General features: G+C 35.5%; 1 protein-coding gene across 1 annotated transcript; it reads right to left on the minus strand.

Moving 5' to 3' along the window:
• Positions 1–239: 239 nt before the first annotated feature.
• On the minus strand, positions 240–23,697 carry LOC149285930 (bile salt export pump-like). Its single transcript, XM_089494656.1, has 27 exons — positions 23,670–23,697; positions 22,886–22,913; positions 20,893–20,953; positions 20,285–20,523; positions 19,338–19,422; positions 18,742–18,875; positions 17,360–17,531; positions 16,925–17,049; positions 16,219–16,393; positions 15,722–15,835; positions 15,173–15,283; positions 14,536–14,661; positions 13,947–14,150; positions 13,561–13,731; positions 11,867–12,047; positions 10,951–11,029; positions 10,205–10,340; positions 9,411–9,572; positions 8,895–8,999; positions 6,581–6,742; positions 6,075–6,278; positions 4,640–4,881; positions 3,890–4,046; positions 2,147–2,344; positions 1,619–1,825; positions 967–1,113; positions 240–440 (listed from the first exon to the last, which is right to left on the minus strand). The coding sequence occupies exons 1-27, from the start codon at positions 23,695–23,697 to the stop codon at positions 240–242; spliced, it is 3,954 nt and encodes a 1,317-aa protein (XP_089350782.1).
• Between the last annotated feature and the right edge of the window lie 2,522 nt (positions 23,698–26,219).

Consider the following 26,219-nt stretch of genomic DNA (forward strand, 5'->3'; position numbering starts at 1 on the left):
CACAAGATTGTAGCATTTTAGTCATACAAAAAAGTAGACTGAGAAATTAGGATCTTACATATAGCTGGTGGGTTGCTGTAAATCAGCGTTAGATTGTGTGTTTTGTATACAGGTACCTGAAACAAGGGGAATATCCAGCATAATCAATTATATGTATTTTCTCCATTCTAATTATGTAAAAAAAAATATGTATCTGCAATTTACAAAGCATTTTGTCTGAATTTCAGTACAAGCCATGTCTAGCTTATAGAGGCACCAGTAGTTACTAGTTTATAATAGGCACCTCTCAAAGCCATAAGTTCTTCATGCGACCCCTTCTCAATAATTACTCCTTGAGACATCACAGCTATTATATCACAGTTCTGTATGGTGGACAAACGGTGGGCAATGGCGATACAAGTGCGACCTTGCCTAGCCTTATCCAGGGCAGCCTGCACAGTCTGAAAAAATAAATAATTACATTTAGTAATATTAAAACCTTGCCATGAACTTAATTATTAATCTGTTGAATGAAATTGCTACTATTATTGGCAAAAACATACCTTCAAACATTGGGCTTTTTTTACAAGCTAAATTTAAATATACAATAACAGAGAACTTTGGGGAACATTAAAAAAGAGAAATAAGTACTATACATAGTCTCATATCCATGAGAAATAAAGAACTGAACCCTTCAAGGCAAGAAATGCAACAGCTCTTTCTGCTTCTCTTTCTCCTTCTCCTATTTCACTTTTCCACTCTTTAACCATAACTTGCATTGGAAGTGTAAATATGTTTATTAAATAATTGCTGGCACAGCATCTCCTGCTTCAGAAGTGTTATTAATCTGGCCTTGATAGCATAGTAATCAATATGTGACCGGTTGCTTCTAATAAGGTACACAGTCGCAGTTAGAGCATAACCTAAAGTTGATCTCAGCATCAATTCATTTGTATGTTGGAATCATGGCACAAATTCTGTAATAACCTGTTCGCTTTCTGTGTCTAAAGCCGAAGTTGCTTCATCCAAGAGCAGAATTTTTGGATCTCTGACAATGGCCCGAGCTATGGCAATTCGTTGTTTCTGTCCCCGAGAAAGCTGGGATCCTTGGACGCCAACATTAGTGTCGTATTTCTGTAAAAAACATAATAATAGTATAATATAATAACAGGACATCCGGTTCCCTTTAGAAAGATAGATCTCTCTGCTCCATTCCACTAGACTACCTTCCTGTGAAACTATCTCCCGCTTGTGCAGGTATGACAAAAGGTGAGCCAAAGCAAGAGTGGGGCATGAAAATCTTTACACGTTGTGAATGATGTCCCCCATTGTTTGGTTCCAGGACTTGTAGACACAGGGAAAAGCTGCACAACATTTCACTGTTAGTGGAGATCGTGATGTTTTATTGTCCTCGTAGCAAAAAAAAAGCAGACTGTTTGTACTTCATGCCACAACAAAGAGTCACAAAAAATATTTAAAAACCCATCCCATATTTAAAGGCATCAATTGATGCTTAACCTACATTCTAGAACAGAAAGAATAATCTAGAACTAGCTAGAGCAATGCGAAAATATAATACAAAGAAGTACAACTGTATCACAGTACAAACACCTAAAGTTATTTTTTGAAATGTACTTACATCAGGCAGAGACATGACAAATTCATGTAAAAAAGCTTTATTTGCAGCTGCAATAACTTCTTCCATTGAGACATCACGGTTGTTATCACCGTATCTGATGTTGTCTGCTATGCTGCCTTCAAATAATATTGGCTCCTGGGAGACAATTCCAATTTTGCTTCTTAAAAATGATATGTTTACATTGGTAGTTGCACGGCCATCAACAAGCTGCAAGTAATTTAATAAGGTTGGTTAATTGTTTTCATTGTTTTAAATGGACCTTCACTGGGGAGAGTAAATAATTGACTCTTCCTGTTTGTAGAATAGGAGGTCCATTTGTCAGGAAAAGTTTCAAAAACAGGATCACACTGAATCAAAAACCCTGTAGGGCCAACAATGGGAAAACAATAATCTATGAGATTCTTGAGTATCACTGCAAAGTTATCACAACTCAGGCCAACTTTGCCTCAATGGATAGAATCCTCTTTAAACACCTACAAAGACTTTGGAAATGTAACTAGTCATTATTGTGACACATATTTTACTTACAACCGTCCCTTCATCCGGGTCATAGAATCTTTCCAGGAGTTGAACACTTGTGCTCTTTCCACAGCCGCTACTCCCAACAAAAGCCAGAGTTTGCCCGGACTTTACTGAGACGTTGAGTCCACGCAAAACCATAGTAACCGGTCGACTCGGATAAGTAAATTTGCAATTTACAAATTCTATGTCACCTTTAAAATTTTCCTGCATGATTAAAAAGGAAAATGGTTAGAGCCATTAGTTAAAGTTGATACAGTTTTATTAGGCATTGACATAGGTGTCACATAAGACCTCAGAGGCCATTTCCATTCTATCTGGCGAAGAGACCTCTGAGATCCTGAAATCTTCCATCTTTTCTACTTTAACCCAACAATAATTATAAAAAAGACACTTAGATTAGGAAAGCTTTATTTGATTTCTCCTGAACAAAAAAATGGTGACATTTTATTAATGTATTTTGTACTTGTTTATCATTTTCTAAATTAGCTATTTTCTCTTTTGTATGCCTTTATTTTGTAAAAAAAAAACAAAACCAAAAAAAACCAATTGAGTGATTATGTGATTACAGAGCGTATTCAAACTCCACAGCAGACTTATAGGTTTATGATAAAAAAAATAGTTTAATATGAATGCCAGCTAGCATGTAATCTATTATTTATAACTGAATCTGGGAAACTGTCCACCCGTCAGAAATAATAATTATTATGTAAACGCTCTGTAGGGAAATGATCACTGGTCCAATTATTGGATGAAGGTGATTTTTTCCAGGTCAGAGATATTTTTCCTGACATATCTACATACACATCGTTCTAACATTTTATTTCTATAAATGGGTAACCTTACTTTTCTTATCTTCGTAACCAAGTTTCCAGTAAATTGCCTTGGTTATGACCTCCTACTGAAAAGTAGTGATTGACAAGAAACGTATTTGTCTAGAAGGCTGCTGGGGACACTGGAGTGCCCTTTTAACATAAAATATAAATTTAATGGAAGCAGCACAGCTTTTCTTTAATGACACTATGACAAATGTAAACATACATGACAATACAGTATAGACTTTTTAACTTCAACATTAATAATATTAATTATAATATACTGTATTTGCTCGATAAGACGACCCTGATTATAAGATGACCCCCCAAAATCTGAATATTAATTTAGGAAAAAAAGAGTTCTTCTTTTCTAAATAACACAAGATGCATCGTAACATCTACATTCATCTTGTGACGGTCTTTGTGAGACTTCTGTTTCTGTTATACACAATTCTTCATTTCTTTATTTATATTAGAGAAGTTCATTTATTTATTGAATTCGGCTCAATATTTTGAAATATTATTCTGTGAATTAATACATTTTGCAGGCGATATAGTATTTCTAAATCCATGGGTAAAAAATTATACACCATTGCGACCAATTACACTCCCCATTTCCCATACTGAGCTAAAATGTGGATATTTATGGATCAGATGTGTTCCACATTGGTAGTTACTGTCAGAAAGTAAAATCTAAAAGCTGTTTCCTGACGTCTGTGAATAAAATGATCTAAAAAAATAATCTAAGTACAGAAGCCAAGATCTAATGGAAAAGCTATGGAAATATAGGCTTTTTTATTTACAGAGGAATATCTGTTTCTAAATCACAATCTTTTCTGAAAATTATTTACTTTCAGCAGTGATTTTGGTGTTTACTCTGCCCACAAATATATGGAAACAACAATGTAATGACAGACCAGGAAGATATACATCTTACCCATTTTTCTCCATCAGTGCTGTAAATGCTCGACTTTGGGACTCTGTCTAATAACTTGAAGAATTGAGCAGCTGCTATTTTGGCTTTGGCGTAATCGGGGGTGTATGAAGACACTCTTCCTAAAACCGTACCGCTTGTTACTATGGCAGCTATCACTCTAAAATAAGACAGAAGGTTAATCAGATTTCTTATAGAATTGCAGTTTTCCTTCCTATAAGCATAAGCGAGGTTCTAAATATCACAGACTCTAATCTCTTCTGCTTTGGTTAAGAATTATCTTAACGGTACTTATGAGAATGGACGTTAAGAAACTCTGATTTGTCATGTACCACAGCAATTTTCTAACATTTGGGCGACTGTAAACATGAATCTTACAGCAAGATACACATGAGGTCCAAACCCTCCAAGTTACGTTACAATGCATTCCACCTAATATGCCTTAATATGCAAGATCACCAAATGATATTTAATGCAGTTTCTTTTTAACGTAGCCACTTCTGCAGATCTTCTAAAATGTGAGCTAGGATCTCCAAAAAAGGTTTGTAGAAAGTATTTACTATAGTCCGGTACAATAAAATAGTGTGTTTGTATAAATATTAAAAGCACACTGGATATGTATTTCAATTCATTATTTCACATGTAGAACAATGTTACCAAAACTGTGGTCAACATACAAAGAGCGTTCACCGGAGCTACTGCTACATGGATTATTGAACCGTGAATAATGAATTATGTGATTTACTACAGTACCTGAAAACTATGGTATAGTTGATCCCATCTACATTGACTAAATAGCCTCCAAATCTGAAAGAAGCAGCATATGCCATAAAAATGACACACTGTGCAAATCCGAAGCATGCCCCGTATACATGGGATTTTTTAATTGCTGCTTTGAAAGGCATTTCCAGCTGCTTCTCGTACATTTCCACAAACATTGGTTCCTTTCCTAGTCCAGCAACAGTCCGTATGTTACTTATGGCCTCGCTTGACACCTGTAAAGTTTAAAATGTAGCCGTAATTGGTGAATAACAAAATTAAATATTGATATATATCAATTTCTACCGACTAGTTCCAATCTGTAAATACATAAGGAACTTGAAAAATGATTATCCAGGTCACATAGCTACTATAATCTTGGGGTTAATATTCTATGAGACGTATGCTTTGCCAAAAAAAATGTCTAAATGAGGTGAGTGCTACCAGTCCTCGAGGGCCACGATTTTTGAATATCCCAGCTTGATCACAGGCCTCTTAAAGGTTCATTAAACAACTTGTTTTTCTGGCTTGTTTACAGCCCTGAGGGCACCTGTGCCCCAAAATCAATGTCACCATGAGATTGTGATTGCAAACTGAACAGATCAATCTGTTGTAATAGGCAAGACAAAGAGATTTACAGGGCAGTCTTCATTAGGAAGGGCGATCTATGTTAATAGATTCAGATTCAGTTGCGGTCAAATTTTATTTAAGAAAATAGGTATCAATCTTGAATCCTGTCTGATAGGGACTGATGTAATATTTAAAAAGTAGTGTGACATAAATTCAAACTGTTGATTAGAAACACTACCCTGGTGAACCTGAGGACATCTCTGGAGCGTGCTACTTTCTGTCAGAATTCAGTGCCTCGATTTCCATTAGGCCCATACGTGGCTAAGTGGCAGGTAGTGACACCACCATGCAACTTGATGGGTAAATAAAAGTATAAATGAGTGTGAGGGTGCTTGTGTGTGTGAGGGAGAGACTGTGTGTATTTTTTCTTTTGACAGGGGGCCCTGGATAGTCTTCTGGCATTGTCCCAGTTTAAGCTTGACCTTAAACCAATTGTACAAGGTGCTCTCTAGTACAAACACATCACACATTTCAGTACCACAAATGCAGTAAGAAGGATTAATGTGGAGTCCCTGACTATTTTTAGCTTTATTTGCATGGATACCTATTTGGAGAATGCCACGTACAATCATCGAGTTGTTATGTGCTTAATGAGTAGAGCCTTTCAATCTGCCCAGTAGGTGAAAAAACCCACATTCTATTAAAGGAGGATCATTACAAAAGTACATTAAAAATGCCTTGTGAGAAATACAGATAATTAAGTTTGCATTTACTGACAAGCAAAATGATATATTGCTGTTCATATAGACTTAATATTAAAAGCATATTATTTATTGTTTCACTCCAGCCATTTAATTACCTTCCCTGCATCTTCTAATGCTTTTTTGTCCTGATTTGCAAATCCTGTAAGCATTTTAGCTTGGATAGCTCCGGAAAATCCAATTAGTGGCAGAAAACACAGCACAACTAAACTCAGCTTCCAGTTAAAGTAAAATGCAATTATAAGAGCAGCTCCAATATTTGTCAGAGAATTCACAATCATTCCAATCTGAGAACCAGTAGCCTATATCAGAAAAAAAATAAGATACTTGTTTCAATATGGTTTGTCACTCAAATGAAATTAAATACGGTGGATTAGTGTTGTCCAACTTATCATTCAGAAAAGTAAATGATAAAAATATAATAAAAGCATTGGGTTTTTCAGACAGGTTTGGGGCCTTACAAGGGATATATCTTGTCTTCAGACTGAATATCACTGATATAGAATAATAATAATTGAATAATAATTGTGTGTTTCACAAACTAGGTACTCAGTACTCAGAAAATGTTCTGTTTTGTGCATTTTGTATTGATGTCTCATCATACCCCTTGAACTTGTGATGCATCCGTGGCGAGTCTTGTGGTTAATGCTCCTGGGCTGTTGTTGTTATCATCAAACCAACCAATTTCCTGGCCCAGCATGGATTGGAAACCTAGCCTCCGTAAACGTCTTGTAAGCAGTTCTCCAGACTTGGCAAAAGCATATCCCTAAAAGTTGAAAGAGAAAACAGAACAATTTAATTCTCAGGAACCGAAAACATTTGCTTATTAAACAAAACTAAGTTAAAAAAAAAACAACAACAAACAGTAAAAACTGACATGTGATCCTCAACATATATTAGACCTCCAACACTTGGGATATCAGTGATGGCGAAGACAGAGTAAGTTTTCTTTTTAAAAACTACCCCTGCACATCATTGTAAAAACCTTGGATTCCAAAAACATAATTCCAACTGTGGGCTTTAGGAAATGACTCTAATCTCCAATTTTAGCCCCTGGTGCATAAAAACAATGCCAACATTGATTATCTTGCAAAATTCCATATATCTACATTGTTTACTCAGTTTAAGTAAAAATACATATACTCAGGCTTATCATGCAGACACAAATAATACGTAGTCTCATCTTTAATTCATTTTAATTTTCCGCCTTAGTACACAGCTCTGGGAGAAGATAATAAACTCACATTTACGAGTACAGGATGATAAAATGATCAGGAGAAACATACACAGATCACAAGAGGAAATACTTGGCAGAAATGTTATGTGACAGGTCATTACAGGATGCACCCACTGAGTCTATTGTTGTGGCTTTCACCTTTTGCTTCTGAGATACATGTTTATTGGGACAAAAAATGCTTTTTGTGTCATATTAGCAAGTAGCACATTTATAAAATGGTTATTCTGTCCAGGCAGTAATTACCGCCATTAATCTGTCTTGACACATTATAGATGGAAGAAGAGAGAGAACAATATTCTGGTTTCCTGTCTTTTTACTTTACAAAGCTGCTGTTTTTGAACTGTAAATATTCCACAATGATAACGTAGTCTAGTTTTTACAGCTACCAAAAGCATTTCTCGATTCACACTCGATTTATTAGTTTATGTTTGAAATGCAAATCCGTACTTTTTAAGTTATTCCACATGTTTCCAGATATTTCTTTTTTTCTAGTTACACCTTGGGTGGCTTTGGTTCTATGAGTATGGGCTGTAATGTTCTCCAACTGTTTAAGATGAACTATATTACACTAAGGATTATGAGCGAAATAAGAAACGCTATACAAGCTATATAAACACAAACATTATATTAAACAGTCTTATTATGAAAGCAGTTAGTCATAAGATAACTTTGCTATATACAATATAATGCTTTGTTGTCTGCTTAATCATAGAGCACTAAACTGATTCAGTTATCTGAATTCTACTATGTAGGACATTTGGACAGCGTATAATATAGTGTTTGCTGTAACCATAACTAGTCTAATACTTCCTTTAAAGTCATTGGAGAGTGCAATGCATCATGTAACCACTTGGTGTCACTGGTGCACAGGAGTACATATAATGCTTCTAAGGAGTCAGCTGCCATTTTGTAATTAGCTGACATGGAGGTAGTTTGGATTAACTGTACTTTTTTGAGTTTTATCATCAAATTCTTTTTGGATTGTCCTTTTCCTTTGAGATAATGAGGCTGAATACTTTTGTTGGTGTTCTCTGGATGCCATAAAGGGTATGCAAAAGGTATTTGTTTTTTACTGTACGGATGCATAGGGGCAAGACTCATGGAATCAAAATTGAGTATTAAATGGACACTGTCCTCACCTCAGCACCAGGGTACTAGAGTTAGACGATAGGCAGGGTTTTTTTATTTGATTTCATTTTTATCATTTAATTAACCCCCTAGATAACACAGGGTAAAGAGAGGAGGAGCATGGTAGGCACATGCCTCCCCAAAGGGTTTACTGGTCTTTAACCTCACATCCTGGTGGGCACAAGACCTGGGGTATTGATTGGGTTGATTTATTCAATTCAACATCATTTTGACTCTATTGCAGTAGTAACTATGTCAGTTGGGCATTTTGTCAACTCACATTTACACTTTGGCTAAATATCCCAATGCCAACATACATACTAAAATTTATAATGTCTCTGTACTAAGATTTTTAATTAGTAAGGCTATATTGTAGAACAAAACTGGATGTAAGTGAAAACACAACCAAATTCAAACATTTCCCCAATTCTCTTCTTATTGCCTAATTAAATCATTTATTTTTAAGGGTGTAGTATTCATATCTAGGGGTTACAAATGTGCACATTATCTTCTAAATCATGCTACAACAAAATCATTATTTCCTATGTCATACCTGTAGGAACTGAGTAAACAATGATACTATTGCGATGATGACAAAAAGGAGACAAATTCCATTAATTTGTCTTCTTTGTTCGGCTTCGTCTGGTAGTGAAAATGTCTGTAAGAATGAAAAAAAGAGTTGCAGCATCAGTAGCAGTAAAGTTTTCAACCCTTCTGATATCTACCAGCTGGAGACGAGAGATGTGACAGAGACAGCCTGAAATTGGCTTCCATGGCTGAGCCCTGGCCTTAACCCCATTAAACACCTTTGAAATAAATTGCAACATCTATTGAGAGCCAAATGCTCTTTTCATTGAATTGGCACAAACTCCCACAGACACACTCCAATATCTCGTAGAAAGCCTTCCTAGTAGAGTGGAGGCTTTTAAAGCATTGGAGAGTGGGTCAACTCCATATTAATGCCCCTGGTTTTGGAATAAGATGTCCAACAAGCTTATACAGGTGTGATGGTCAGGTGTCCACACACCTTTGGTCATTTACATAGGATAGCAGTATTTTGAAATCTTACCCCTAGAATCTGGCTGAACAAAACAGCATACAGTGGGCTCAAAGTTCCATTAACAGCAGCCCCTAGTGATCCAGATAGAAGATACGGCCATTCTGGTGCGTTGTATTTCAAAACCCTAGCAACAACAGATGTTTTGGGTTTTTTCATGCTTTTCTTCTCTTTCTGATAAAAATAACAAAGGTAAATTACATTTCTCTAAAATCAGAGAGGAACATAGAACATTTCAAATAACTAAATTGTATTATACATTTCTAGTTTCAAATTGTGACAGGAGCCAATGACAAGTTATCAAAATGTGAGAGGGTTCAATGACCCTGTATAACTGTTAATACCACAGATTATATTAAAGCAGACAATCCGGTCAAAATGGGTAATTTATAAAGATGTCACAATCTAAAATTGGTCAACATTCTAGAATTAATTAATCAGGATTACATGTGAAATCATGATATACAAAAGAATCCTGAGGATGCGACATGAAATTTGCAAATTGAAACTAATTTTTTACTTGGATTTGCTTCACGCAAGCAACATGTGGATCAATAAATTGCTTTTTTCAAATCACATCTATTTGCATTGACTCACCTCCCCTGCAGCCAAGTGTGTGTGTTGAGTATTATTGTGTAAGTAAAAATAATAGTTGGCTTTAGTCAATTTGTAAATTAGATTTTTGTCCACCACATGTGAGTTTGCTACTGCAAACTCCCATTTTCTCCCAATGTGCAAGCATTTTCAGTTTTATGAATAGACTCTAATGCGTAACAAACCATTGCTATAGTACGTATATAGAATACCTTCTTAGAAACGATTGAATCATCTTGGTCTTCTGCATCATCAAGGCCACTTGGTAGCATAACACTTAAGTTACCAGAAATTGCATCAGGGAACATTTTTGAGAGCTGGGATTTTGAACGAAGGCGTAGTGTGTTCCTGTGAAAATGTAAATGAATATTAATGGTGCACAGTGCATTTTTATGTAAATATGTATGACAGTTCTAAAGTTTGGTTAGTATTCCATTATAGCCATTTTGGAGCTTAGCAAGGCAGAACCTCTTAATTGTTTGGATAAACCCAAGATCATTGCAAAACTCCCTGCCTATTGCAGGCCATGAATGTAGCAACATGCCACCCCAGTAAGACAGGTCATGTTCCACAAGTAATCTCTTCCCTTAATATCTCTGGAATTCAAGCCCACCATTCCTCCACATACTAGACTCTAGGGAGTGCTAGAGAACCATTTCTTTCCCTACACTGGACAGGTAGTGGAGCAAAAGGCCTTCTTCATAAATATATTTTGGTCTTACGTGTCCTGTCTCTATGGTTGCACCCCTTTTGTTTTAGATAACCCAATTAATCATCAATAAAACCATTTTACACAATGTTCCTCTCCCTTTTAAGATGTGAGCTAAGAATGTTATTGGATAATTCCTCCAAGGCTGTAATTTCTATATAGTGTAAAAAATTGAGCGATAAAAACCCAGGTTGAGCTATAATACATCCAACTATATACAGCCTGGAAATAGTAACTTTAAAAACAAACCTGAAACTTGTCTGATAACTTCCTCTGCTGAAGGTTCTCTGTTTCTCTGCAACTATATCTTTGCCAACAGCAGCATCTTCTGCGGGTTTGAAAGCCACAACATTATTTCAAAGAACTCCAATATGGTAATAATAATATTATATGTGGATAGAGATCACTTATGCTGATATATACATGCCTACCGGCTAAAGATATAGGCAGTACAGCAATATCACTCCTCAGCTTGGACAACGTGGACATTTCCATTGACCTCTGCTGAATTATGCAGTGTGTGCAAGCATCTCTCTGAATTTTAGAGAGTTGAAAGCTAATGTAGAGAGTGCTTGCGTTGTGCGCTCACGGTCACAGAAAAGATAGACTCACCTTTTTTTAATTCTTTTCTGGTTTTATTTTGACTCACATATGATTTCAGACAAATAGAATACTGATCTGTTATATGAAACCCACACGCACCATTCTTTATAATGTGCATGAAGTCCATACAAAAACTGAACATAAGTATTTGGGAAATTGTTGTTAATCCTATTGATAGTTCCAAAGAATCCATTGATGGTAAAGAATATGATTGAAAGAAAAAACAGTATATCTCACTAGACAGCCATATGTACTGCTATGAGTAGGGCCCCCAAATAGTGTCCCCAATTATTCAAATCACTATCGCTTAATTACTGGTTTGTCTGGACTAATTTTTAATCTCTGAATGCTCATATTCTGTTCAAATTCACAAATGAAAGCAATCTGAAGGCAGTATTGGTTTATCATGGCAGTGGGATATACCTGAACAAGAATATAATTTGAAATCTGTTTTGACTATTATGTGAAAACATGTACAGTTTTCAAAACTAGAGCAAGTAAATGTAATTAAAAAAAAAAACATAAACCCCCTGCTCATGAAATACATCTATTTATTCACTACCTGGGGTGTTTTGTTGGCTTTGAAGAGTGACCAAAGTAAAATAAACTCCCTTTATCTTCAGAAGATCTTCATGTGTCCCTTTTTCTACAGCTTGTCCATTGTCAAATCCCACGATTATATCTGCATTTCTGACCGTGGAAAGGCGATGAGCAATGGAGATTGTTGTTCTTCCAATGCGTACCTTAATATTTAGACACAAAAGGAAGACGCAACATTTATAGCTTTTATCCCATCTTGGTTGGACTAGGAGCTAGGCTTCCACTTGCCCCAAAGATAAAATCTCAACCCTGATGCCTCGGGCCACTATATCTATTTTGAAATTTGGCCTTAAGAACCTCTTGATAAACCCAAAATAAATGGAAAACCTAAGGGTTTATTCACTCTCTGCCAAAGTCTGGCCATGAATGTAGCAACATGCTACCATAGTAAGAAAATGTACCCAGCAGAGTGAGGGTAGGGTAACAAGGGGCAGCAAAATATGGAAACAGAACATATGGAATGTATATGGTTTTATAGCGGTATACAAATTATAGTAGCTGTGTGGATGTCATATTAACAGTGGAAAGAGTAAGGGTATCACAGGTGAACATCAATGAAATGTTCTGAATTATTATGAAGAAGACTAGAATTCCACATTTCTGCCCTAATCTGCACAAAATAGTTAAAATGTGGATGTAATTGTTAAAACCTCATTCACTGCCTGTTTCTGAGTGTAAATCTGAAAAGCATTTCCCGCTGGCTATTATGTTATTCCTGTTTCCTATACAATGAATTCAGAAAAAAACCTAGAACACAGCCTACATCTGCTAATACATATGTCACTAGGTTTTTGTATCATATTGCATCCATTTAACCTTACCGAAAATGAAAGAATAATGCAAAAGAATTTATGGAGAAAGAAAGGTGCAGAAACACTTTCTATGTGAATCCTTCTGCAATATCCTGACCTCTTACTTTGAGTGGCCTGGCAAGTGAGCTAATACCAGGGGAAGAGGCGAACGAAGACAGAAACCAGGAAGGGCACGACAAGGAGGGGAAAATGGAGACAAGGACACAGAAGTGGTTGGCAGAGAGACATTGAAAGAGAGCAAGAGAATATGAGAGAGAGTGAGTTAGAGTGTAACTCACAAATTTTAATAAAACGTGTATGGATCCAAATGCACAAGTCTATTATATTGTAACTTTAGGCTTTGGAATTCTTACCAATATGATTTGCAAGTAACACCAGAAGCATGATATGTGGAAATACTCAAAAGAGTATTATTATGTGTAATAAAATGATTGCATGCACTGATAACAGATAAAGCAGATTAGGCATTGCTACCGCTGTTTTGCTTTGAATTCAGCAAGCTGCTAAGGTTCAGCTGTAACAAAAATCCTTTGATTACAACACATTCGTCTTTCAAGAATCCAGATTTATAAATACCGGTATGTTATATAGACTTGGAAAATGTAACTACAGTGAGTTTATTATTATCTTGCAAAATTATTATAGTATAGGGCAAGCTGGTTGTACATGGCCATGTGTCAAATATATATATATATATATATATATATATATATATATATATATATATATATATATATAATATTATATATATTATTGCTTTAGTAATAAAGCATAATAACCGCGATGTTGTTGAATCCCTTTACAGCAGCCAATTTTATTTTTTTTCCCTGTATAAGCAACCAACCTTATCGAGTGCCTGTTGTACAACAGCTTCACTCTCATTATCCAGAGCTGATGTGGCCATATCTAGAAGCAGAATCTTTGGATTTCTGACCAGGGCACGAGCAATTGCAATTCTTTGCTTCTGGCCTCCACTCATCTGGCCTCCACCTTCACCAACAAGAGTGTCGAATTTCTAGAAGTAGAATATACAGCATTCATTTCTTTGTAATTATTTATTCATATGAATGTATTCTGTGCAAATACAAATTGGCCCCGCTGTTCTTTATTATATTGTTTTTCGTATGCGCTGAAATAATGAAGACATTTTATCACCTCTTCCTAACAAATACATTCACTTATTTACGTTGGTTATGATATTTACACAAAAGCCTCTTTGCCTCTTTTTACCTGTGGTAAATCCATTATGAAGTTGTAAGCATTAGCCTCCTTTGTTGCATTGATAATATCATCCATGGTTACTTTGTCTCTTCCATAACGAATGTTCTCAGCAATTGTAGTGGCAAATAAAACAGGTTCTTGTTCAACAACTCCCATTAAAGAACGCAACCATTGAATGTTGAGTGTACGAATGTCATGGCCATCTAAAGTCAGCTAGAAAATGGAACGATATGGTTGAACTGAGAGCGATGAGAACCTTTTTTATTCAAAGTTAACATCTGTATATATTAAAACATCCTAAATAAGTGTAGTGAAGAAATTTTGATTATTCTTATTAAAAGCACTGTGTGGCCTCCATCCTTTCCACTGTTGGTAGTCCCCTTCCTTTGTGGGAAGTCAGTTGGATTCCCCAAGTATATCGAGAGATGTATTTACCTTTGATAGTGCCCTAGGCCTGACCAAGGGTAGCGCCCTGAGTAACCCTGAGCCACCCCTTCATGACCAATGTCTTGAGAATTGGGCCCTGGTTGCAATCAAAATTCCTTATAACATCCCTAACCATTTGGTATATATTGTGTTTTCCATTTAGATCATTTACCTTTCCATCAGTAGGGTCATAAAACCTTTGTATTAGTTGAACGGCTGAACTTTTCCCAGAACCACTCGCCCCAACAAAGGCTGTGGTTTCTCCTGGTTTAACGACAATGTTGAGATCCTGTAAAATCTGCAAAAAAAAGGAAGAAAACTGTATTGCACGTTGTTATGAAATATTACAGTGCAATGACTCATTTTTTATTCTATATATGCTAGTGTTATATTGTTTATAAAAATCTATGGTCATGATCTATATTTTAGATGGACATTATTAAATAACAATATATTGATGTTTTATTGAGTTATTTTTATTTTTAGTTAAATTACACCATAATACAGTACATTGCTTTACTTACATGTAGTTATGTTAGCCTGGTATGGGACCAAGTTTTAAGACAAGAGAAACATCAGGACTGAACACTTTAGAAATAATAACATGGCAAAACTGAAGTAAAATATTTCATATTCAGCTTTAACATTATTTCCGAGGTTCATTCAATGCAATATGCAGTACAATTTGATTTTTATTAATTAAATGCAATGCATATGTAAACACCCCATAAGGATCTTCATTATTATTAAAATGTTTTTATTATTTTTGGTCAGTAATACATTACGTCATATTAATTTATACTTCATACCTTTATATCTGGCCTTGATGGATAGTGGAAATTCACATCATGGAACTCAATAACACCCTTGACTTGGTCGAGCTTATGGCCTTCATCAGACATACAATCAATTACTGGATTCTTTAAATAAACACATAAACATAATAAATATAGTGAAATGAGCAGATCATGGTTTTTAAATATCTAACATCTGTATTAAAACATACTATAGTATATAGGGTAAGACATCATGTCTGTAAAACTAAAATAATGCTGCTGAATAAAATAATGTCTTGTATATTTGGATTTATATGTTTGAATGTCATGTAAATTAATTGTATTAAGCAAACTAATGGTAATCTAAGTTCCACTTGCATTGCTACAAAAGGTAAATTGCAACTTCTAAAAATGTAAGTTAAACTATAAACAATAAAAAAATGTTATATTGATAATATAATTCAGCCCAACATAGGTGAAGAACCATGATATTTTTAACAATCAGCCATATTATTTTTTGTAAATGAAATGTATTTTCACAAGTAATCTGTTTGCACTTTTGAGAGTGTAATATTCACCCACCTTTTCTATTGTTTCGTATATAGTTGTAGCAGCTGCCCGACCAGAAGCAAAAGCTTCTAAACAAGGAGAAGCTTGGCCCAGATTCATGGCCGCAACCAAAACACCAAAAAATACCTGCAGGTGAAAACATCATATTTATACATAATATAAACAAATGAATCCAACATATTCTGTCTCATATAGAGAGACCGTCCCATTTGCAATCAATACAATGTATTCTGTTTAATGTTTTATGTCCTGAGGTCTGTCAGTAAGCCACCTGCATGGTACCAAGGTATGATGTCATATCCTGTTAATCTGGACCAGCAGGTGGTATGTAAATCTTGAGGCAGGATTATGGTTGTTGGGGGGCCAACAGCTGTCACAGGTCACTAACTTTTCCATAGGAAGAAGTCACAGGAAAAGGAAAGCCCTTTGTTGTTGCCATATTGCTGTTATGTATTACACAAATAGTCACACAAATCTGGCCATGCTGCAGACGTTTGGCAAAAAGTTACCTGCAGAAGACTTCCTGGTGAAAGTTCTTTTGTTTCCGTCACCAATTTGGATCCATACCAAAATGCTAGCGCATAGCATAGAAAAATAATGAACCACATATAACCTTGGAAAAATCCAATAATGGTGCCTTTCCTAATACCCCAGGTCTGTGCTTCAACTAGGTTATTGTCATACCTGTGGAAATAATATGTTAAGACTATTTGTTTGTTTTAACATTATAAAAGAAAATATGATCCCTACACCAGTAAAATACTTGCCACCATGTCTTCAAATTGGGAACATCCCTAGGGTTTTATCTACGCACCATGCCCACCATGTTAATCCCTGAATGTACCGTCCATAATACAAAAGGTAACCCTTCTTCCTCCAGGGTCCCCATGTTATAATAATGATTTTTTGTTTTAAATAGTGCCATTGTATTCCTCAGTGCTATCATATCTGTATTGATTGTAGGGATGTGAAGGAGGACACCAGCTTGGGAATGTGGGGTCCCATGGCTCCTCTAGAAGCTGGGTCCCTAACAGTTGTACTGCCTATACCCTCCGGATGACCAAGCCATCCACGTCTGTGTTTTACATGAACTGGTGAAATGGTCAATGGTAAGACAATGTCACATCATATTATTTAGTATATCTGTCCAGCTTCGGTAAATTATATTCTAAACACAACAAGTGGTTATGCTATCATCCTGTGAAATTATCCCACCGTTCAGTCTCCTTTTTCTCTCCACCAAAGGCAGCTACAGTTCGAATGGAAGAAAGAACTTCGTCAGCCACAGAACCAGCTTTGGCATAAGCTTGTAGCTCTCTTCCTGTGAGTTTTCCCACAGCCTAAAAACAAGATTAAATTTATATTATAACAGCCTTTTAACCACATCAAATACAGTAAACACAAAGTTTGGCAAAGCTTTATGTAACAATGCTTATAATTAGGTTATTAGTGTAATTAGAATTTTGTGTTACTATTTGAATCCTTTATTAATTCATGTGACAGTAACAGCCTGTGTTTCCAATAGCACATAATGTTAGATTAAGAATATAATCAGCATAATGGAAATCAAAATGATCAGAATGGTTGGCATACACATTTATCTTCAGCAATTAAACGTTAGACAATTAATGATATAAAGTAAGCAATTACCAGTGCCATTAATCCTGCTCCTAAACCAATAAGAGGACTGACTGCAACAATCACAAGAGTTAGTTTCCAGTTACCAATAAAGCCGATTAAGAATCCAAAGACAAATGTAGAAATCCGCTCAATGAAGATTGCAACCTGATCGGCAATGGCGTGGTTAATTTTGTTAATGTCACTATAAAAATTAAAAAATATTGAGCATCCATTAGCTAAAAAAGTAAGCAGAGTTCACAAGATCACATTCATTGAGTAGCTAATGACATGGTAACTCAAGGCTTTTTGTAAAGTCATAGCAGGCCTGTCTTACACAGAAACCCATATATATATATGTATATATATATATATATATATATATATATATTAACCTTTATTTGAAATCACAAAATGAATTCCAAAATAAAATGATGTATGCACACACCTTTCGTTGTTGTTTTGGCACGTTCATTTAATTTCCTAAATTTAGTACAATATTTTCAATTTTCAATAATTTTCTGGACTCCACTTTTATTTTATTGGAGTCAGTTAATTACTACTTGTTACATTTTAGTGGAGCAATAAAATGTAACAACAGATGATTAACAATTTGATGACAAGTAAGTTAAGTAGAGGAAGCATGAAGTGAATCAACAAACAGACAAAGGAATAAACGCATAAAAAAATGGTTTTTTGGAGATTCATACAAAGACACAAATTAGGAAAATTGTGTTAAAATGTAAGTTTGTACAAATCTGAAAACACAAGTCTACCAATTATAACATAAACCTGTAGAATGAAAAATGACAGGGAAGTGGAGAAGAAATGTTCTGGAAGGAGGGTGATGTACTATGATACTAAATATTCTCATGTTAGTTCCTCTCCGTTTTTCCCAATACCGTTCAAACAGGGCCGGCCCAAGACTTAATGCCGCCTGGGGCGAAGTTTAAAATTTTAAACTTCGCCGACGCCATTATCTACCCTCCCTATTATCTACCCTATCCCCCCTTTATACTTACCTTTAGACAGTCCTGCGGCGAGTCTCCCTGCTCTGCCACGGTGCCGGCTTGTAATGCTGAGCGCCGGAAACTGACGTCACTTCCGGCGCTCAGCATTACAAGCCGGCACCGAGACCAAGCTAGAGGGCTCGCAGAGGAGAGAGAGGAGCACCGAGCAGGTAAGCGAAAACCACTCGGCGCCCCTCTCTTTCCTCTGCTTCAAAAAAAAAAGTGCAATTGCCCCTCTCGTCTCCATTGTAGGGCCGGCCCTGCGTTCAAATAGCAATTTCCCCAATTACTGGCAAATCTAGTTACTGGTTTTCTAATGTGCTATGAATATACTTTATGGACTAGAATTTAAAAAATTCTGAGAATAAAAGCATTTTATCTAAATGAACACTGAATGCGTCGTACTCTGAAATTCTTGTGTTTAGTTCACCAACAGAATTGCAGTCAAACCAACCAATTTCCAGTCTCATTATCTTCCTGAAATATTCTTTACGGATAATTTGTATTTGACGAGCTGCAGCAATAACCCATAATGAAATCTATAGGGATTTAAAAAAGAAAAAGTTTTGTTCAGAGAAATAAGATTTCAACAAAACGAATCCCTCAGAAATGCAAAAGAGTTAATCAGTATGTGTCATTGTGGATGTGTTTCCAACCAATACGGGGTGCGTTTCTTTTTATTCTTTTATTCAGTCTGCAAGGTTTCTAAACAGTACAAAACAAATAAATTTTCTAGAACATAACATTATCATTAGGTCACATGAACACTGTATAGCCAAATATTTTGTAATAAAATATCTAGAAAAACAAACAGTGCAGTATGCCTTCTTTTATATTATATTACATAAAAATATAATTCTTTTTTGGAGAAAATATTTTTTTTATTGAATAGCCATGTATGTAGCTCACTGCCCGGTTTCTATTTTTATTTGTATATTTTTTTTTGTATTTCCTTTTTTTGATTGTGTGAAATAATAAGAATATTATTTGAGAGATATTACCTGGAAATAGCTGAGTACCAGCACAATAACACCAATCGCAACATAGTAATATGCAAACTGAGTCATCTCCACTTCTATGTTTATTCTGGAAACAGAAGGAACGGTTAGAACGTACTGTAAGTGTAGCATGGGTGTCTCTTGTAAATGTTAGACAGTATTGTTGAGCACAAATGATGCAAAAAGATTTCAACATGACATAAAAAGAAACTTGTACAAAAGGAAATGAGTAGGCGGTTATTGGTAAAACTTCTGTATCTATTTGAAGAAGTAACTATCATAAAAGAAAAATGTTAGAAGGATAGTGAACCTTCTAACAAGATCTAGAAAATGAAGGCTTGTGTATGTTCCATCTTTACTCTATAAAAATATTTTATATTTTATATTGAAGCTAACTGGGAATTATAAAATAAATAGTAATAAAACATGTGATCGTTTAAAGTGCTTTATTCAATTATAGCTTCATCTCATGTGTTCTCATTCAGTAAGCCAATGTATCAGTGTGAGTAGCCTTTCCCACTTTTCCTAAAGCTCTATATAATTCATAAATCCACTCTGTATAAATATTTGATGTGTTACCTTTTTCTATTGAAAGTTTGAAACTAACTTGAAATTATAAAATAAATAAAAAAAACAAGTGATATTTTAAAGTGTTTTTTTCAATTATAGCTTCATCTCCTGTGTTCTTATTCAATAAGCCAAAGTATCAAAGTGTGAGAAGCCTTCCTCACTTTACCTAAAGCTCTATAGAATTAATAAATCCAGCAAGTTATGGCTGGATAACAAGCTTTGCACTTGCCTTGCGAGCCATTGTTTACGGCAGAAGGCTTAGTAGTAGCTCCTTTTCCCTCATAAGTCATCAATGCTAATATACTCACTGTCTAGCACTAAAAGTAACAATATCTAGATTCGAACTAATAAAAAGTCTTTAAAGTAATATCACATCTTACCCACAGGACAGCGTCTCATTGTCATATAAATATTCTGATCCATTTTTCCAGCTAATGCTACCATTGACACATATTTTGTTTGGATCATTAAGTGCTTGAGTTTCCTTCTCAAATGCTATAAACGTATCAGTCATTAGACCATAGATGAAAAGCATTAAAGGTTGAGCTGCTCCATGAACTAAGGAACACACACTGCCAATGACCATCATAATAATGTCAGTTGTTGTCGCAAAGCGAAACTGCAATGAAATAAAAGTTAACCGGTTAGGGTATTCTCCGAGATTAATTGAAAAAACTATAAAATATATAAATATATAAAATGTTTTGCTTAGAAATGAACCTATAGTGAAAGCAAATATGTGTCAATATTTTAAAATAATAAATGTGTGCTTCAATGTGAGCATTTTAGGAAACTTATTGTTGCATTGGGAGCCAAAGTATCTCCTTTCTTGGCTATAAAATTATGTTGAATTCACAAGACAAAAAAGACCCTAAAGTACGAGGTTGGCAGATCCGCTGAACGAACACCAACCCAGCTAAAGAGACAAAAGGGAAAGGGAGTCACATTATTATAACTTGCACCTGTTCTGCAAAACATAAACATATACCAGTTGAAAGAATCCAACGCGTATTTCTTTTTCCTTTTTTTTCTTTCTTTTTTTATCAGGTCTAGAAAAAGAAAAAAAAAATCTTTACTTAAAAAGAAAAAAACTCTTAGACATTCTTTACTTAAAAAGAAAAAATCTTAAACATCATACAAGCTTAAACATCTGGCAAGGCTTTTAAACTAGAGCAATATGATTTTGGAGTGTGCAGAAGATCATAACTGGGAACTATCTGGTTTTTGCTTTCAAGGCTTCCAGTATGGCAGATGGACTCTAGGCCACCAAGGCGGTACTTTGATCTCCCATGCGGGAGAATTGCCACTCTTTAATGATTCTGCCCTTATATTGTTTAATTAAAACTAAATTCATCCATAGCCCCATAATGCTCTATCTCCCAAGGTCCAAGTTATGGAGAGGATGGAAGAGGCGTGGGCAACTAGACAGCAAATTTTGCTGTCCTGGATTTACCTTGTCACCCCTCATGTTTACCTAGCTAAACACGCCAGGCAGGAGGAGAAAGACTTGAAATGTAGACATTCAGTGTTCAAGGTATTTTTATAAAACAGACCAGGTGTCATGAACACTACCGTTTAAAATGTCCTTGTTTTTGAAAGAAAAGCAAATTGTGTCCATAAAAATAAATGGTTGTTAATGTTTTAAATTATTATAGCTGGAAACAGCTGATTTTTTATGGAATATCTTCATAGGTGTACAGAGACCCTTTAACACTCTCAACACTCCTGTGTTCCAATGGCACGTTGTGTTGGCTAATCCAAGTTGAAGTTTAAAAGGCTAATTGATTACTAAAAGAGCATTTTGCAATTATGTTACAGCAAGAAGATTCCTTGTGTAACGGGTTCACCAAGAGAGCTGTAGTAGCTCCCAGAGATCACATGTACCCTTCTGTTGTCCCCGGAATCACTTCCAGCACCAGCCAGCATGCGCACCTTGGAACCCTGCTATGTGTACCCAATAAGTAGACACAACTACGTTGAATTGAGTACAGCAGGAGTGAACAGTTTATTGTTGTAAAACATAGACTCATATAGCCACAGAACTTCATTAACATAAATTAACAGATACATGTATTCAACCCAACCTTTAATCCCCTGGCAGCAATCCTATTGATGGGATTAATTAAACAATGGAGTTCCTGCCTGTGCTATCTTTGTTTGGCAGTCAGGCTGGAGCCGTCTCTGAGTACCTTGGGGCCCTGTATGACAGATCATTCTGTCACACCTTGGTTTCCATGAAATCAGCTAAGGAACCCCAAACGTTTGAACGGTTTTTGTACATATCTTCAGTTGTGTGTTTTTTTGTAACTGCAATTCCCATAGCTACCAGCTAGACCAAGGATCATGGGAATTGTAGTTCAATAAAAGATGTACATCCTTATATAGGCACAGAGGATTTAAGAACCAGAGCGCCTGAAAATAAATATATTATAAACTTACAAAGGATCATGAGGTCAAACAGATTAAAGGAGTCAAAGCGGCACAATGCTATTTGTTGTATAACTAATCCAATAAACACTGGTCGCAGTTCACGGCCTTTAAGGTTTTTTTGTAAGCTACACACCACTGAGGATCTTCAAAAGCATTTTATCTCTTGTGTGTTTTGTTTTTAGTCTTTTTTCACTTAAATTATATAGTTTAATAGGGTTTATTTTACCTCACCATTTTCTTTTATTTGAGGGTCCTTCTTGGTGGTCTAGGGGAGGGTTGGGTTAAATGCTTTTCCAGCTCTAGTTTCTATGATTTGCTCCCACCATATTACCACAATATGACATAATATGAAATAATATCCCTGTGCTGATGAGCAAACTAAAGGTCTCGTCCTATGCCAAGTAAATAAGATGACTCCTATACATAAACCACTTTGGTTACAGAGAGTTATTAAGCATTAATGACATTTCAGTGTTTGTGAAAATGAGTTAATGTAAGCTTAACGAAAGGTTAAGTAGAACAACGGTATAGAGCGTTTCCAAGATACATACCCATCCGCCGTTGTCTGTAACTTTGCATCTAAAATACAAAAGAGTTGTGACATGATTATAAAATCAGTGGCCTGTAACGTGTTAATTCTGAGTTTCATAGGAAAAGCACGAAAATTACATCTCAAAGACCATTTCAAGGAAGTGGTGAATGTTTTTGTGATATAAGAGAAGTTGAATAAAAAGTAAAATAACTACATAAAGTTGTATGTCCTTTTCAACATTTTATGACCACCACCTACGCTTTACTTTACTATTCTGAAAACGCCACAAATGGGTTTTATTCACTAAGATATCAGTTGTAGGTCAGATAAGATGAGACAAAATCATCCTTAGTTTAGGCAAGTATGCCTAAAATTCTAAATGGATAAAATACAAAATACTCAACAATTTGTAGACATATTGCCCTCAATATATCAGGTGAGAAGACAAATTGTCTACTGTAAGGACATTTCCCTTACTATATGTAGACCTAACCTAGAGGTCTCCATAGAGTACAGACTTAATCAGTTTCTATAAAATATTACTCAGATGAGCAGAATAAGACAGTGAAAGAAATTGGGCACCTTTCCCATTTATTAACACAACAGTTGAAGTACGATCACCTATATTTCTCTAATTGCATGATTTTATTGGCTATATTGTATTCCCTAAGCAGGTTATAGTATATGGTCTGTAAAATACACAGTATTGTGAGATCTTTCCCAACACCAAAAAATACTAAAAACATCATTTTAAATGGCTTATTATTTAGGATTCTAAATGTAGTGTGATAAATTGTATTTACCTGATGCAGAGTGCTCTTTGGTATCCATTTTGCTGGAGCTGTAAGAAAATAGATCATATTATATACAAGATTATATTATAAAAAAAGATGCACTAAGGGGTCAACGGCTGAAGTGAAACTTTGTGGCTATAGATACCAAACAAAACACGGTAAAATCAAAGTGTATTCCTAACAGGGTAAAAAACTACAGAAGCCACAAAGTCCACACAATGGAGTGAATTATGTACTATTACTTAATTGTAACAACACTTTTGTGTCACCAAATCAATTTCACTCAATCAGATCTGCTGTTTCTCTTGTGTTGATGTTTCATACTGAAATTTTGCAAAGTCTGTGATGGTGTAAATACTTAAAATATGTGATGTCCATATTTACAATGTTGTGACCCAAATGTAGGGTTCAGCACCCCACCTGCCACACAGGTGCCTCATTTATGGTGTCCAGAAAAGGCTTTAAGCTGCCCGTGAGTGTCATTTGGGTTATAATGCAATGCAAACCATGAAAAACTAATTGGGACTCGCCAAGCCTGGGGTACTCTAACGTAGTGGTGGGCTAAGCACTATATGGCCAATATTTATGGTTTTGTGTTTTCACTGGGCATGTGCTGTATTCTTGATTTGAATGGTGCAAACATCATGCTAACATCAGGCTAATCGAGGCATTAGTCAACTGGTGTGTTACCAAGAAACCAACAATAGGATTTAGCTGCCATAATAACCAATATTGACATTGGGCATTTAAGGTAGATGATAATTTACATTTTTAGAGAAATTCTAGTAAATATGCAGGCAGTATTTCATTAATCATAGAATCATTAATACAATATTTTAATTGACCGGAAATTAAACTGAAGATGGGGTACAAATGTTACAGAAATTCAGAAAAGCTCTTGCTATATGGCAAACCTGTGTCTTAAGGAATCAAACATTAGTAAAGATATCTTCTTGGATCAGTAATTTGTAGCTTTTCACAATCATGCAAACAAGGAATCACTTGAGGAGCATTGTCCTTAATGGCTTCAGATGAGATTAGTTGGGGAAAAAAAAGAAGACATTTCTGGACGGCCAGCTTTATGTGCTAAAAGCACGAGTATATTCACTAGAATATAAATGGAATCGCTTTCAACCAATATTACTCAAAAATCATTAGTCATCATATAACCTAGGGAAATTTGGAAGAGGCAAAAATAACATCATTGTGATTTAACAGATGGCTTGGTAGGAAAACAGAATACTACCATAGAGCTGTAAAAATATAGCATTTAGCAAAAGATGCAAAGTGTCAAGGAAAAGCAAACATTTATTTTTTATTTATCTGTATCTAACAAGGAACATAATAGTGTCTGCAAATGTATAGTTCAAAAACTTTATGAGTAACCTCTACTTGGCTGATAATGGTCCACAAGAATAAATATTAGAGCACTCAGGTAGGATTACAAGCACAGACAATTTAGGAGCACAGCCAAATAATGGACAGACTAGATCCGTTTTGTTTTTCAGACATGATGCAGAGATATGCCCATAGTAAAACTCGAGCAAGAACCATTAGATGATTTCATGTAGCACAGCTGGGCAGAGAAACATGATAGACCCAAATAAATCCAATGCAACATGTTGTTAAAATTACTTGTGGACATGCAATATCCAACTGTGGTCAACTCTCCTAGTTACCATTATTGAGCCAAGTTAACGTTGAAATTAGCAGGGACTCATTACAAGGTAACTCAGGATTGAATACACAAAACAAAGCAAGAATGCCATTCAAACACCTAGCCAAGGCATAAGTATTGGGAATTCCGTCATACCATATAGCTATATATTCCTTAGCCCGCCACTATGTCAAAGTGCTCCAATTTTGTTGAGCCCTATCCATTTTTTTATGGCTATATTGCTTACCAAGAAGCTGGGACTGAACCACATTTGAACCCAATGAGACTCTCAAGCAAGTTAAAGCCCTCTCTGAACACATGGGTTGAATTTAATGACTGCTCAAATTAGGGGTAAATGCATCCATGTTGCACCAAACTCCTGGTGTGTTTTAGGTACAAAACTCATATTTTCATAAATAAATGCCCATAAAGGATCCAGGATGATAAACATCCCAACTAAAGGAATAAATAGCAAAGGTGAACCCAGTGCATGCATTTCTGCATTACGTAAACACACCCTATTTAGTGTTTATTAGTATGTGAAGATTTCATATCGCGGGTCAAAGATCAAAGCAAAGCTTATCTAATTATAAAGAAAACAAGGTGCAAACTGCTACCATAGTTTAAAGATAAGGTAGTGTTCATAAAATCTTTCTTGCAAACATAAAATGATGAAAAAAAGGTTGGCTAATAGAGCCTTTGTTCCAACAAAAAGCTTATTGAGATTAATAAACAAACAGTGAACATTTCATTTTATATCAATATATTGTAAAACAAAATATAATATAAAAAATGTTTAATAAAGATAATAACATAATAAGCTGAACATTTCAACTCCCTGATATTATGGCTCACTATGGAAGGTAAAACTCTTCAACTAAACTTCAACTACAAGAAGGGCT

This window comes from Sceloporus occidentalis, unplaced genomic scaffold (genome assembly GCF_023333645.1).
Source record: "Sceloporus occidentalis isolate IW3139 unplaced genomic scaffold, rSceOcc1.0.p SCAF_74, whole genome shotgun sequence".
NCBI lineage: Eukaryota > Metazoa > Chordata > Lepidosauria > Squamata > Phrynosomatidae > Sceloporus > Sceloporus occidentalis.

What these genes read in the sequence shown, in the direction of transcription:
- LOC149285930 (XM_089494656.1), bottom strand. Translation starts at nt 23,697, where the DNA reads ATGGATACCAAAGAGCACTCTGCATCAG. An exon ending in CACCAGGAAGTCTTCTGCAG is followed by an intron (nt 15,836 to 16,218) that starts GTAACTTTTTGC and finishes TTTCACCTGCAG; the next exon opens with GTATTTTTTGGTGTTTTGGT. An exon ending in TGTTCAGCCAGATTCTAGGG is followed by an intron (nt 9,000 to 9,410) that starts GTAAGATTTCAA and finishes TCATTCTTACAG; the next exon opens with ACATTTTCACTACCAGACGA.